The sequence below is a fragment of the Leguminivora glycinivorella genome, chromosome 3, assembly GCF_023078275.1.
Source record: "Leguminivora glycinivorella isolate SPB_JAAS2020 chromosome 3, LegGlyc_1.1, whole genome shotgun sequence".
NCBI lineage: Eukaryota > Metazoa > Arthropoda > Insecta > Lepidoptera > Tortricidae > Leguminivora > Leguminivora glycinivorella.
Window position 1 is genome coordinate 26,150,244 of NC_062973.1, and position 16,310 is coordinate 26,166,553.

General features: G+C 39.4%; 2 protein-coding genes across 2 annotated transcripts; both read right to left on the reverse strand.

Annotated features, from left to right (window-relative positions):
- Window positions 1-804: 804 nt before the first annotated feature.
- On the reverse strand, window positions 805-9,271 carry LOC125242641. The gene is made up of 3 exons (XM_048151477.1): window positions 8,510-9,271; window positions 7,908-8,138; window positions 805-1,023 (listed from the first exon to the last, which is right to left on the reverse strand). The coding sequence occupies exons 1-3, from the start codon at window positions 9,269-9,271 to the stop codon at window positions 853-855; spliced, it is 1,164 nt and encodes a 387-aa protein (XP_048007434.1). The 3' UTR covers window positions 805-852.
- A 2,149-nt stretch (window positions 9,272-11,420) lies between these two features.
- On the reverse strand, window positions 11,421-14,649 carry LOC125242642. Its single transcript, XM_048151478.1, has 3 exons — window positions 13,892-14,649; window positions 12,506-12,736; window positions 11,421-11,591 (listed from the first exon to the last, which is right to left on the reverse strand). Exons 1-3 carry the CDS (start codon window positions 14,627-14,629, stop codon window positions 11,421-11,423), a joined length of 1,140 nt encoding a protein of 379 aa, XP_048007435.1. The 5' UTR covers window positions 14,630-14,649.
- Window positions 14,650-16,310: the final 1,661 nt, after the last annotated feature.

The following is a 16,310-nucleotide window of genomic DNA, read 5'->3' on the forward strand; positions in this document are numbered from 1 at the left end:
CATAAGATAACCAACAGCGGTATTATAATGATGGTTAAAATGGTGATGATAATTTTAGCTAGTAAAACTTACTACCAAATGGTGCCGCCTAAGATAAAATAGTTATCGCAAGCGATAGATAAGTTGCGAGGTGATTGCTAAGTACAAGCTAGCTAAGTTTTAGGACTTTTAAGACTGGCCTGAATCATCAGATTATTTTCTACTTGTGGGCGTCATTATGGGAAATAGGTCCTTATAAGTCCTAGGGTCCCTCGAGATAATAAAACAGTCTAGATTCTCAGCGACACCGTTTACTTGCACGAAAGTTAACAAACATTATACAACGTCCTTGTATTGCCAAATCTCTGATCTCTGATCAAAATCACTAATTACACAATCATAATTAATATTCGGAAATGAATGCGTCTGCGCGTGTCAAAGGTCGATAGGAACTGTCCCGGAGGCACCGCCCGCGCACCGGCGCTGGCGCGGAGCACTTGAGATTAGGTGACGTCATCAGGCTGGACCCGTAGTTTGCCTAGTTTAGACACCGATCATACTCCGTGTGACGTGTGACTGTATGGGATTATTTTATGGGACTTTCATACACTAATGTATGTTGTTGATTTTTAGGGGTAGGTTCTTACTAAATTTTAATTTCACAATTTTGATTTAGTTGGTTATGTCCCTATTTAATCGGCAGTGTTGATGCAATTAAAAACAGATTAAATTAACTCATTTCAATGCCAAAGAACTGCAAAGCTAAAATATCTCTCTTTTGTTTTTCAACCTAGCTTTGTGAATGGAGCCAATAAAAACAAACAGTATTGTGAATATTTCTTATTACTTTTTTCAAAATCTATACACTGTAGTCTATATAACTCCCCACTGCTTGTAGTCTTGCATCAGTTCGCGGAACCGTTCGGCGAACAGTTGGTTCACGGCCGGCACACACCGTCCGCTATCGAAGTCCAGAGCATTGTCGGCGTCCGCCGTCGTGAATGGAAGACAGGACGCCGCCACGCAGAGGCTGATGGGAAGTTTCTGTCAAACACATGAAAATAAATATAGGTACAATACAATACAAATACTCTTTATTTTACACCTCGATAAAATACAAGAATACAAAATAAAGAAAAAGGTAAACAGCAGGCGGTCTTATCGCTAAGAAGTGATTTCTTCCAGACAACCTTAAGGTAGCGGAAATTGATAAATTTACATTATATCAGTAGGTGTCAGCAAAATCAAAGAGAGAAACTAATCGCACAATACAAAAACAGACTAAAAATATTCAAATATATATTATAATATCTGGGCGACCGAGCTTCGCTCGGTTCTGTTTCGTATCCTTGACATGTGTCGCCATCTAGTTCAAAAATGAATAATACCTATATCGAGCGAAAGAATTCTCAGCCTTAACAAAACAACTACTCCACACGAGATGGCGCGCGTTTTGCCACAAAAACTCAAATAGTGTATTTTTCTATTCACTTTAGCCTTGACCTGTGTCGCCATCTAGTGTTTGCAATAAATAGTACTTACATCGACTGAAAGAATTCTGTCTTAACAGTACAACTACTGCACACGAGATGGCGCGCGAAGAAAAACGCATGAATACTCGAAAATTCGCGTTTTCCGGGACCTAAGGATAAGTTAGACCGATTTTTCATCCCCAAAAACCCCCACATAACTAATTTCAGCGAAATCGTTAGAGCGGTTTCCGAGATCGTCAGTATAAATAAATATATAAATAAATAAATATACAAGAATTGCTCGTTTAAAAGTATAAGATAAGAAGAAAATAAATTACATAAATATATGTATAGATATCGATTCAATATGAATAAAGAATTATCTTTAACACTTTCGCTACCAAGAACCCGACTGTCGGGTACACCGCTCGTAGAAGCGTAGCCGATTACATGGGTTTCCCCGTATGTAGCGAAAATGTCGTAGCGCCGCGTAGAGCCCGGTTTCGAAAGTGTTAAATTGGCATACGTGTTTGGTACCCAGAGTGCTAGGAGCTACTTTGGCCAAAAGTTAAGTCTACATATCTAAAGGGGTAACGCTACCAGCCTTCTGAGCAATATATAAAGTATTTTATAATTTTGTGGCTGTCCCAATAGATTTTTAATTCATATTTATATGTAACTCCACAAGCAAATATTAAAAAATATTCCCTAGCGGCAAGTTACTTTAAACGCTAGCAGCTTATTAAAAATGGGTACAAGTCTATCGAATCATAGAATAAAGGTGCTTCAGTCTAAATGTCAAGTTTAGCTAATAAGTGATATTTAATTAGGTACATTTATATTATTAAATTAAAACGGGACTTAATCGCGTAAAACTTACGTTTTATATTTAACCCGACGTTTCGGACATGACATTACGTCCGTGGTCACGGGTAGACTGGCTGGGAGTTGTATCAACATCTTCTAGCTGTACGAGTTTTTCGAACTACCCGCACTTGATTGTCATCAGTCACTTTTACGCTAGGGTTGCCACTCTGCCTACATACAACACTCACGACATCCGATGGTATGAGACGGGAAGTTTTCTCACGTTTACACTTGCTAATCACTGGATTCCACGAAGATGAAATCCCTTGCCCTTCATTTTGATTGAAATTACGATGTTTCCTGATTTCAATCGCTTCACGTACTTTCCTGCTATAGTAAAGACGTTCCGTTGAAAGGACTTTGGGATTATGCAGTTCAATCCAGTGGTTCGGTCCTGACTCTAGCAAATGCTCGGCAACCGCAGACTTATTTATTTGTCGTTTTTTGACCGCCGCGATATGTTCTTTGACCCTTTCCGCTATGGTGCGTTTGGTTTCTCCAATATAAGAACTACCACAGCTACAGTCAATCTTATAAACGCCTGGCGTCTGATATGGAATAACATCCTTTGCTGACCTTAGTTGCCCCGCCACCTTCGACAACGGCATGTACACAGTCTGTATCGAATACTTCTTTAGTATGGTACCAACCTTGTCTGTCACTCCCTTGACATAGGGCATAAATGCCGGTCGTCTTGCAACATTCGGATGCTTCTTCGCAGGCTTTCGTCTCGGTTGCCGACAATCCACCCTGTACCCATTCTTTCTAAGAACCTCCTGAATATGTGACATCTCACTCTCTAAAAATTCAGGGTCACAAAGGTCATGTGCTCTGTTCTTTAGGGAATTAACGACGGACAGTAGGTGACGAGGGTGGTGGTGAGACTGAGCATTGAGGTATCTATCTGTGTGAGTAGGCTTCCTGTAGACAGTGTGCGCCAAGGATCCATCCATCCGACCTATCACTTTTATGTCCAGAAAAGGCAAACTTCGATCTGATTCCAATTCATACGTAAATTTCACCTTCTGATGAATGGAATTGAGATACTGGAGTAATTGCTCAACTTCTTGCTTGCCACCCTTCATGATACAAAAGACATCATCGACATACCGCTTCCATAACTTCACTGCCCATGGTTGCAGGTCTATGTTTGCCTCAAAATGCTCCATCCAGATATTTGCTAAAACCGGCGCCACCGGGCTGCCCATAGCAACTCCGTCAATCTGGAGATAATGCTTTCGTCGATATAAAAAGTAGCTCCCTTCTAGACAGTTTCGCAATAACACCATGACCGACTCCAGTATCTCATTGTCAGCTAGCCTTGTCCTAACTACCTCAAGACATTCCTTAACTGGAACATTGGTGAAAAGCGACTCGACATCAAAACTCACCATTATGTCATCTGGTTCCAGCTTAACATCCTTCAGAATGTCCACAAAGTGACGAGAATCTTTCACAAAGGACGACGTTTTACCCACAAGCGGCTGCAACACCGATGCTACATGCTTTGCCAGGTCGTAAGTAGGTGAGGCGATTTGACTTACGATTGGTCGCAAGGGCACGTTAGCTTTGTGTACCTTCGGCAGCCCATACAATTTCGGCGATTGCACTATTCTAGGCCTGTGTAAACGGTCAAAGACATCATCCTGGAACAACTCCCTGTAGTCCCTAATGACAGCCCTTATCCGGCGCGTAACTCTGGCAGTAGGGTCATATGAAACGGGCTTATACACATTCGTATCATTCAGTAAAAGCCGAATTTTGTCGTCGTAATCTGTCGAGTCCATGACCACCGTGGCGTTCCTTTATCCGCCTTTAGAACCAGGATATTCTCATTCGCTCTCAGGTTCTTCAGAGCTAAACGTTCTTCCGTAGTCACGTTACTCTTGGGTAATGTCGCCTTCCGCAAAATAACCGCAACATCCTGTCTAAGTACCTCCGCATCCCTAGACGGAACCTTGTTACGTGATATTGCCTCTTCCACACTACAGATCACGGCCTCATATGGAATCCGCTTAGGTGTCATAGCGAAATTCAACCCTTTTTCCAATATACCGACGGTCACTTTTTCTAAAGGAGTGGTTGATAAGTTTATTACCGTGGAGGTGGGATTAGTATTGTTATTTCCACCGCAGTCTCGTTATTTCCATATCGATACATGAGCTTCTCATACTTCCTATCATGTACCTTAGTACGATAATAATAAATACGGTCCGCTTGTTCGAAGGTTATCCGATCCCACACATTAAAATCACTACACGATAACACTGCACTACACTCGCTATGCAACCCGTATAATTCGCACTGCACTCTATCTAACTCAGCGTAATTGTTCCTTATTTGCTGTTTCAATAGACGGATACTAGCAGCCCTTAGAATGTTTGCAGAAAACGGTATATCCCTACGCGGTTTAAGTCTTACGCACGTAGGCAATAAGTTCGAATCGCGACACTTAATTAAAAATGACAACGATGTTGTTACACGCACTCGTTTTTTCCGCAACCATCCTAGACGTTTGAGTTTTATTGCTAGCAGATAATTGCTAGCAGTGTTTTATTGCTAGCAGTAGATAGCAATAAAACTCAAACGTCTAGGATGGTTGCGGAAAAAACGAGTGCGTGTAACAACATCGTTGTCATTTTTAATTAAGTGTCGCGATTCGAACTTATTGCCTACGTGCGTAAGACTTAAACCGCGTAGGGATATACCGTTTTCTGCAAACATTCTAAGGGCTGCTAGTATCCGTCTATTGAAACAGCAAATAAGGAACAATTACGCTGAGTTAGATAGAGTGCAGTGCGAATTATACGGGTTGCATAGCGAGTGTAGTGCAGTGTTATCGTGTAGTGATTTTAATGTGTGGGATCGGATAACCTTCGAACAAGCGGACCGTATTTATTATTATCGTACTAAGGTACATGATAGGAAGTATGAGAAGCTCATGTATCGATATGGAAATAACGAGACTGCGGGTGGAAATAACAATACTAATCCCACCTCCACGGTAATAAACTTATCAACCACTCCTTTAGAAAAAGTGACCGTCGGTATATTGGAAAAAGGGTTGAATTTCGCTATGACACCTAAGCGGATTCCATATGAGGCCGTGATCTGTAGTGTGGAAGAGGCAATATCACGTAACAAGGTTCCGTCTAGGGATGCGGAGGTACTTAGACAGGATGTTGCGGTTATTTTGCGGAAGGCGACATTACCCAAGAGTAACGTGACTACGGAAGAACGTTTAGCTCTGAAGAACCTGAGAGCGAATGAGAATATCCTGGTTCTAAAGGCGGATAAAGGGAACGCCACGGTGGTCATGGACTCGACAGATTACGACGACAAAATTCGGCTTTTACTGAATGATACGAATGTGTATAAGCCCGTTTCATATGACCCTACTGCCAGAGTTACGCGCCGGATAAGGGCTGTCATTAGGGACTACAGGGAGTTGTTCCAGGATGATGTCTTTGACCGTTTACACAGGCCTAGAATAGTGCAATCGCCGAAATTGTATGGGCTGCCGAAGGTACACAAAGCTAACGTGCCCTTGCGACCAATCGTAAGTCAAATCGCCTCACCTACTTACGACCTGGCAAAGCATGTAGCATCGGTGTTGCAGCCGCTTGTGGGTAAAACGTCGTCCTTTGTGAAAGATTCTCGTCACTTTGTGGACATTCTGAAGGATGTTAAGCTGGAACCAGATGACATAATGGTGAGTTTTGATGTCGAGTCGCTTTTCACCAATGTTCCAGTTAAGGAATGTCTTGAGGTAGTTAGGACAAGGCTAGCTGACAATGAGATACTGGAGTCGGTCATGGTGTTATTGCGAAACTGTCTAGAAGGGAGCTACTTTTTATATCGACGAAAGCATTATCTCCAGATTGACGGAGTTGCTATGGGCAGCCCGGTGGCGCCGGTTTTAGCAAATATCTGGATGGAGCATTTTGAGGCAAACATAGACCTGCAACCATGGGCAGTGAAGTTATGGAAGCGGTATGTCGATGATGTCTTTTGTATCATGAAGGGTGGCAAGCAAGAAGTTGAGCAATTACTCCAGTATCTCAATTCCATTCATCAGAAGGTGAAATTTACGTATGAATTGGAATCAGATCGAAGTTTGCCTTTTCTGGACATAAAAGTGATAGGTCGGATGGATGGATCCTTGGCGCACACTGTCTACAGGAAGCCTACTCACACAGATAGATACCTCAATGCTCAGTCTCACCACCACCCTCGTCACCTACTGTCCGTCGTTAATTCCCTAAAGAACAGAGCACATGACCTTTGTGACCCTGAATTTTTAGAGAGTGAGATGTCACATATTCAGGAGGTTCTTAGAAAGAATGGGTACAGGGTGGATTGTCGGCAACCGAGACGAAAGCCTGCGAAGAAGCATCCGAATGTTGCAAGACGACCGGCATTTATGCCCTATGTCAAGGGAGTGACAGACAAGGTTGGTACCATACTAAAGAAGTATTCGATACAGACTGTGTACATGCCGTTGTCGAAGGTGGCGGGGCAACTAAGGTCAGCAAAGGATGTTATTCCATATCAGACGCCAGGCGTTTATAAGATTGACTGTAGCTGTGGTAGTTCTTATATTGGAGAAACCAAACGCACCATAGCGGAAAGGGTCAAAGAACATATCGCGGCGGTCAAAAAACGACAAATAAATAAGTCTGCGGTTGCCGAGCATTTGCTAGAGTCAGGACCGAACCACTGGATTGAACTGCATAATCCCAAAGTCCTTTCAACGGAACGTCTTTACTATAGCAGGAAAGTACGTGAAGCGATTGAAATCAGGAAACATCGTAATTTCAATCAAAATGAAGGGCAAGGGATTTCATCTTCGTGGAATCCAGTGATTAGCAAGTGTAAACGTGAGAAAACTTCCCGTCTCATACCATCGGATGTCGTGAGTGTTGTATGTAGGCAGAGTGGCAACCCTAGCGTAAAAGTGACTGATGACAATCAAGTGCGGGTAGTTCGAAAAACTCGTACAGCTAGAAGATGTTGATACAACTCCCAGCCAGTCTACCCGTGACCACGGACGTAATGTCATGTCCGAAACGTCGGGTTAAATATAAAACGTAAGTTTTACGCGATTAAGTCCCGTTTTAATTTAATAATATGAGTGAAGATCGTGTTAGTTTAAATCAATATAGGTACATTTATGTATATTATAGTGTACCATAAACCATAACACAGTTATTTGCATTGCGATCTAACTTTAGTGGTTTATTTGCATAATATGACGAATATTTAATGAACTAATGCTTGAGACAATAATAATATGATATGAGGCATTGCTTTCTTATCAGTCTGTAATAATTGGATGCTGATACGCAATAATGTGTTATTCCACATGAATTTTGCAATAAAATGTCAACTTTAATCGTAAAATTTTTGAGATGACATCTTAATGCAAAATGCATGAGGGATCACATTGCGTATCATCTTCGATATGTATTTGAACTTTCATAATAATAATTATTTGTTTGTTCTGCTCGACGAGGTATCATATTTTCCGAATTTACTTATCCCAGAATTTCTAAATCAAATAAAATATAATAAACCTATTTTCCTTACCGCTTTCATGTCGCCATCAAATTCCTCCCTCCCATACACCTCATCTGGATTCAATCCAAGTTCTTTTATCGCCAGAGCCAAGTTTTCGTAATAATGGTCTACCAACTGGTGGAAGTGGTTCTTCCGAAACTGCTGATCGGAACCCATCAGGATGAAGTACAGGAGATCGGCTACCGGACAACCAGGCCTCGCCGTTTGGTAGTCTATGGGAATCACGTGATATTCTCCATTCTGGAATGAAATCCCATTAAACTTTACCTATTCACTTCATAAGTTAATACTTAAAATACAATACAAATACTCTTTATTGCACATGCACACCTCAATACAGGAAACAATATTATAATAAGTATAACCAATAACTTAAGAGGTAAAACAAGAGACGGTCTTATCGCTAAAGAACCAGCCAGACAACCTTATTATTAGATGATATAATATATCTACTATCTTAACTCTTTCAGGCAAGAAACGTATAGGTATAGGAGTCGCCATATATAAACGTTAACTATACTTTATTTGATATACTCGCTCAGGCTTAAGAAAGCTATTAAACAACTAGATGTACCAAAATAATTGTATTTAACACTCCTACAAGTACTTACTACTTTCTTATGCATGAGGTTACTTGGTCGGAAGTCACTATGCGCGATTACTGTAGTTTCACGAGGTTCAGTCAGATCAAAACTTTGGCTGATACCCTCACTGCCCTCAAGCAGTTTAGACAGTGTCTCTCTATCTTCTTCATCCACAACTGTCAATGCCCCATCGCTTGCACTTTCAAATTGAGGATCTGTGAAAAACTTCCGAGGCATATTTATTATTTCCAGAATTTTCTTGAACTCTTCTGGATATTCGTTCTTGTATGCAAAGGAGAGTGCATGAAACCTGGCTAATGTTTCTACAGATTTGGATGCATATTTCCAGTCAATGCTCTTAAATCTATCATATACCTCATATCCTTTGTATGCTATATTCTCCATCACGATGATTTTATCCACACTCTTATACTCATAGAATTTTGGGAATATGAATCTTTCTTTTACAGCATGTTTGTCTTGTAATCTTTCGAACGCACTAGAAACGGTGGTGAGCAAGATCTCTTCTGTGCGGAACATGTGGTTACAAGTGTCGACGAGAGAACCCATTGAGCCGGCTTTTACAAACAATTCCAAAGTACTTTCAGGAGTAGCAACAGAAACTTGATATAACCCTGAGGTGTAATTAGCACCATCACCGGTAATAGGTTTAATTTTCACATCGAGTGCGTTAGGAAACTTCTCTTTAACAATGGAATTTAAAACTTCATTCACTTTTTTCTCAGCGCTCGGCATGGTTGACACTTGAAAACTCACTGTCGCTATCATGTACGCAGTCTTTTATTTTGTCAGTTATCTGTGATTACAATAATTTATCACAAAAGTCAATGTCAAAAAATTGTCATAAAACAATTAACTTTGATATATTATTTTAAAGTCCAACTCCTTATGTTAGGATCCTTATCAAACACAGACGAATGGTTACGTGTTTACAATTGGATTTAGGCAAATAGCAACGTAGACGCGGAAATAAACCTATCGTTGTGTAAATTGTCTACTTCGCTCTAAGAGTTGATAATGAGGGAGAAACAAATAAAAGAGAGATTTTAATATCTAACACGTTAGATTTATTTCCCTAAATAATATAATTAAAAATTTTACGCAATCTTTTCTCAGCGCTCGGCATGATTACTGATTAAACTACTACTGCTACAATAATTATTATATTTATTTTATTTTATTTATTCAGACATCTTTGTTTATTTTTGTTACGTTGCGCGTTGTCTTTATTTATAACTGCACACTTAAACAAACAATAACCAGTGTCAAGTTTTTCCAGTTATGTACATAAAAGAATTACACCAAAAAGTCAGACTAAAGTTCCTCTGGTTTGCTTGGACTAAAATAAGAAAATATAATTCTAGTGATTTTTTATTTTTATTTTGTAATAAATTTATGTATTAATTATGTTAGGCAAAATAAATAGTTTTAAACCAGTTTATGTAACAACGTATAATAAATAATTACGTTTGACATAATTAGGATATACAACAAGTTAATTATACAGACTAATATAAATGAGTACTACATAAATAAAAAAAATCTGGGGCAGGATTTTATTATCATCACGCGATGAAAATGCAAATCGGTAGCCACATTTAATCATGCAATAATTGCTGATAGTGGACTGCATGCATAATTAATAATACTTGCATTAGTGAAGGCATCCTAATGATAGTTGTAAATATTGGTAATAGTTCAACTTGTGAAAGTCACTACCTTTCGCTAATAAAACATCTTTTTAGATGTTAGGCACATGACTGTGGTTTGGTAGTATTCTATAATTATTACCCACTATTCGAAATGAAAACAGTTCGTTCTCAAAATTTTAAATGATAATGTTATTTTTATAAAAACAAAATTGTTAAAGTAGTGAAAAATCTTACATTACATTCATAATAAACGAAATAGTTTCGCGCTTCCCATTTTATCAGTAATCAAGATCGAAGGAAAGTCTACTATAAGGATATAGCAGTGTACATGAAGAAAAAAAGATCTTTTAAAATCAAAACCTTGATTAATAAATGAGGAAAATCACGGAAAGCAACAGACAGAAATAAAGAAACATGAAATATAAAGAACAAAATTTCACAGCATGACAGTAAACACCAAAGCACTGTGTAACTAAAAATACATAAAAACATAAAAAAAATAGTAAGAAAAAATTAATAAACACATCACAAATTAACTAGATTTAAGTAGGTGACAACTTAACGTCGAGTCTTCGTTGCGTCGTCTGTCCGGGCGTAGAATTCGGCAGGTTGTCCCGAAACCGTCGAAAGACTGCACTCTTCGGCCGGAAGTCTGCGTTCGCGATGGTGTCTTGCAGCGACCGCGGCACGCGCACCACAAACGAGCTGAAGTGTACGCGATTGCAGCTGCTGCACCCTCAGCGTAAAGCCAGTCTTCCGGCGAACATATTACTCCACCACTTCGTTGGCCACGGCGGAGTAATGCAGGCGAGACACGTAGAGCGGCTTATATAACTCCACATTGCTTAAAGTCGTCCACCCAGTTCGCGGAACCGTTGTGCGAACAGCCCGTTCGGGCGCTGCACGTACTCATTGCGCTCGAAGTTTGGAGCGCTCGTGACTTCCACTGTCACGGATGGCAGCACTGTCGCTGGCACGCGTACATTTAACTAAACAAGGTCTAATAGGTATAGACAAACTCAAAAAAATCTGAACTCAAGATTCAAAATTGAAACAAGGAGGTTAAGGTACTGGTCCCGCTAAAAGCGAGGAAGCGATGAGCTGTCGGCGGTAGAAAGGAATAAAAGATAGTTGCTCCCGTGTAAATAAATGAGACGCAAAGATAGCGTGAGCGATGAACTATAAATCCCTAGCTTTCTCTTTTATATACATGGAAGTGCTTACTCGCTTTGGTGGGACAAGTGCCTAAAACTCGTGGAAGAATTTTATATAACTCCCCACTCCTTAAAGTCGTCCACAAGTTCGCGGAACCGTTGTGCGAACAGCTCGTTCGGGCGCGGCACGTACTCGTTGCGCTCGAAGTTCGGAGCGCTCGCGGCGTCCACTGTCACGAAGGGCAGCACTATCGCTGCTAGACCGAGGGCGATTGGGAGCTTCTGTTGAAAAAATAAGTTTTTTGCAAAAATTTCATTTTTGACACAAAATCTTTTATCGCCGACTGTACCTTTCTTTCAACAATCATCTACTGCTCTCCGAGACCTTTCTAAAAATCTCTTACTCGATGGGGATACGACGTTTCATGACAGAGTTCCTATGACCACCTTTCTGCTCTATCATCAGATCAGCTCCATGATACCATAATATTATGCAATATTAAAAATCACGTGATTTACATTATGTGTGCAAAATTTCAGCTCAATCGGAAACCGGGAAGTGGGTCAAATTTAGCTTCTACGTTTTGACGCACACTAACATACTAACAAGGCAAGTTGAATAAAAGCTTATAAAAAAGTCTAGATAAATAACTAAATAAATACGAGTAATATAGGACTTCTCACACACATTACACTTCCTTTTGTCCCACGGTAAGCTCATGATCTCGTGTTGTGGATACCAATACCTACTACATAGGAAGTATCCATGACTCAGGAACAAATAGCTGTGCTCATCACACAAATAAATTCCCTTATCGGGATTCAAACCCAGACCCCGTAGCCGAACGGCATTTCTGCGAAACGAAACGCCACAGAAATGTAGTCTGGCTCTATCGCGCCAATACTCAAGAGCGATAGAGATAGATAGATACCAACGAAAGAGATATTATCATGAGCGAGCGTTTGTGCAGGCAAATTCCTCCATGAAGTACTCCTCCTCAGGCTACAAACCAAATCTCATCATCATCAGAGCCAGATGCTGGTAATAGTGTTCCACCAGTCGGTGGTAATGTCGCCGTCGGAACTTCTGGTCGGAACCCATCACGATAAGTAGAGGAGATCAGATACCGGACACCCAGTACTGTTACATCAAACAGCAAAAAAATTAATTCAAAAGAAGATTTAAAAAGTATTACCGCCTTAATGTCACTCTCAAATTCCTCCCTCCCATACTCCTCCTCAGGCTTCAAACCAAATCTCATCATCAGCAGAGCCAAATGCTCATAATAATGTTCCACCAGTTGGGGGTAGTGTTGCCTTCGGAACTTCTGGTCGGAACCCATTACGATGAAGTACAAGAGATCGGATACCGGACACCCGAGCCTGGTAGTTTGGTAGTCTACGGGGATCACATGGTATTCACCGTTCTAGAAAAAAAAAGGTTCACTGTATTTTAAAGATGCAACTTTATTACCCACTAATTCTTGTATTACTTGCCTAGTCGTTACGAATAACATACTAATAATTATGATGGACTTAGCATACTAGGGCGGTTCTCAGGGATGACGTTCGGTGCCTGATTTCGGTGCTGATTTTTATTTACTACTTTATTGATATGTCAGTCAATTTACTAAAATCTAGCCTAAATATAAAAAATATTGGTGGTGGAGGCCTCCATTAGAACCTTATAGTTTGTAAGAAATCTGACATTTTAAAATCACCGAAATTATGTATGGGCACTGTAATCAATTTGCCCCACCGAATTCAATTTTTTATACATTATTCCACATTTCAACTTAATATATAACTTATTATTCAATTTAATGATATTTTTCATTTTAATTCGATGACAGGTCATGTAAAAAGGCTCATAATCGCGCAATTTTACTAAATTTAATATGCTAGTCATTATCGAGTAGAGAATTTTGTACCCATAGAGTGGCTTAATTTGCTTAGAAACATAGTTATATGTTTTTACAAGGTATATCCTACTATTTAAGTATGAAATATTAGAAAATAATGGACATTTAATCAGTTTACAACGTGGCAATTGAAGTCGGTGGTCACTTTTTTTGATATCGGTGGTCAAAAAATCCACCGAAACCACGGAAATCAACTCCACTGATATCAAATTTTATAGCTTTTTTGGAGATAACTGCAATAGCATGCATGATACAGAGGAGATGTTATAATGACGTAATAACATACTTTCAAGGATTTGTTAGTACCTTACATAACGACAAATGGACCTAAATTGTGGGAGTAAATTGATCCACCGAATCTTAAAAAACATGGGACCAAACCCTGCGAACGACTGAGAAACCTTCAAAAAGTCCCCTTTATAAAACGGTACTGCATCTCCTCTACACTGAATGGTTAAAACATAGCTAAAACTAACTATATTTGTGCTACTACGTCCCTGATCTACTAATTTGTAAGAGTAATGTCATGTTTGTAATTTTATTAATAAACACTGATAAAGATGACGAGATGATGAGTTAAACCTTAAACGATGATAGTTGTTAGTATTTGCTCATCTAGATGGTAAGACAATTTAAAATATATATTGTGTTCATATTTACCATTTCTTTATGCATTAAATTACTCGGGCGATAGTCTGCGTGAATAAGCACAGAGGTTTTAAGGGGTTTGCCGAGTTCGAAGAATTTACTCCAACCGACGGTTCCTTCTAGAACCTTCGAAAGTTTCTCTTTATCTTCTTTATTAACAGCTGCTATGGCGCCATCATTAGCACCTTCCCAAGCCGCACTTGTAAGATCAGTTTCAATCCACTTATAATCCAGCCTATCGCCAACCAGTTGGAATTCTTCTGGATACTCCTTCTTTAAAGCAAAAGACAGAGCATGGAATCTGGCCAAAGTTTCTACACATTTTGACGCATAATTCCAATCAATGCTTTTGAATCTATCATAACATTCATATCCTTTAGAAGCTAGATTCTCCAAGACGACTATCGGTATATCGCAATCATGTGTGAAAATTTTCGGAAATGTATATCTTTCTATTATCCCATGTTTGACTTGTAGTTTTTCGTACGCATTTGCAACTTTTGTTAAGACGAATACTTCTGTATCAAAGACACGTTGACTTGTGTCTTTGAAAACGTCGCCCAGCGAGGCGACTTTCGCGAAAAGTTCTTTAGTACCTTCTGGAGTAGCGATAAACATTTCAAATAAAGTTGAACTGTAGTTAGCCCCACCACTGCTAATAGGATTAATTTCCACTTTAGATGCATTCGGAAATTTATTTTTAATGATGGAATTCAACACTTCACGCAGTTTTTCTTCAGCGTTCGACATGGTTGACGGTTAAATTGCGACTGCGCATTTGAAATAGACAAATAGAGTTATCAATTAATTGTTATCTTTTATGCACATGCACTCAGCTAAATCACTGAGATTATATTACAAGGACAAACAATCAATATAGATAAGGCAGAAAATATAGAAAACATACATAACATTACTCTAATAATTAATGTTTATTCTTGGTTTGACGACCGGTCTGGCGCATAACCCTTAGTCATGGATTTTTCTATGTATATAAGTATTTATATATTAAATATATCGGTTAGCCCACAACACAAGCCTTCTTGAGCTTACCGTGGGCCTCAGTCATTGTGTAACCTATAATATTTATTTATTTATTATTTATTTATATGCATTACATAATTATAGGTTAGCTTAATAAATAATAATTTGTTCTTAATATAATTTTACTTTGCACCGCTTACAATTTATCTGTTTTGCCCGAAGGTTGACTGGTAGAGAATGCCTTATAGCATTAAGTCCGCCTTGTGTACAATTGTATTTTCTTTGTGCAATAAAGATTAAATAAATAAATTAATAATTACTTATATTAGGTGTTGTCTCCTCTCAGTAATTTTAAGTATGTAGATATAGTTTTAGATTGTGTACTGTTGTTTTTTGTATTATTTGTTATATATAGATAATGTACAGTCGACCAATTGGAACCCTAGGCCACTCTACAACCCTTGTCAAAATAACAAGCAGTAAGAGATTTCTTATAATCTGATTTATAACGACATTGTGACATAGTTCCACAGTGGCCTAGGGTTCCAATTGGTTGACTGTACTTATATCTATGTTAGCATGTACTAACATAGTCCGTAAGTTACTATATTTTACTAACAAGAATCATGGATCATTTGGTCTGAAATAAACGAATTTTAATTTGTAATTAGATTTATATAATCACATAACTGGACTGCTTAATTAACGGCCAAGCGCTGGTAGCCTAGCGGTATGTGCGTGCGACTTTCGTTCCGGAGGTCGCGGGTTCGAACCCCGGCTCGCACCAATGAGTTTTTCGGAACTTATGTGCGAAATGTCATTTGATATTTGCCAGTCGCTTTTCGGTGAAGGAAAACATCGTGAGGAAACCGGACTAATTCCAATAAGGTCTAGTTACCCTTCGGGTTGGAAGGTCAGATGGCAGTCGCTTTCGTAAAAACTAGTGCCTACGCCAAATCTTGGGATTAGTTGTCAAAGCGGACCCCAGGCTCCGATGAGCTGTGGCAAATGCCGGGATAACGCAAGGAGGATGATGACATAACTGGACTGCTTAATTATTTTTTTCACAGCTATCCGAGATACTCGTTACAATTATTTATCTGGCCTTTATCTCATGCAGTTGCATATAGTCCTATTTTCCGGAAATCTAGTACTCCTAATATAATCTCAGAACTTTACTGACTCGTAGTATTTCAAATACTCTCTTAACAAGCCAACGCTAGGATCTTGTTTTATTAACCCCTGACGCAAAAACGACGGTGTGTTATAAATTTGACGTGTCTGTCTGTCTGCCCGTCTGTCCGTCTGGCCGTCTGTCTGTCTGTTTTTCTGTCTGTGTGTGTGTCTGTCTGTGGCATCGCAGCTCCAGAACGGATGAACCGATTTAGATTTAGTTTTTTTGTCTGAAAGCTGAGTTAGTCAGCAGTGTTCTTAGCCATGTTTCATG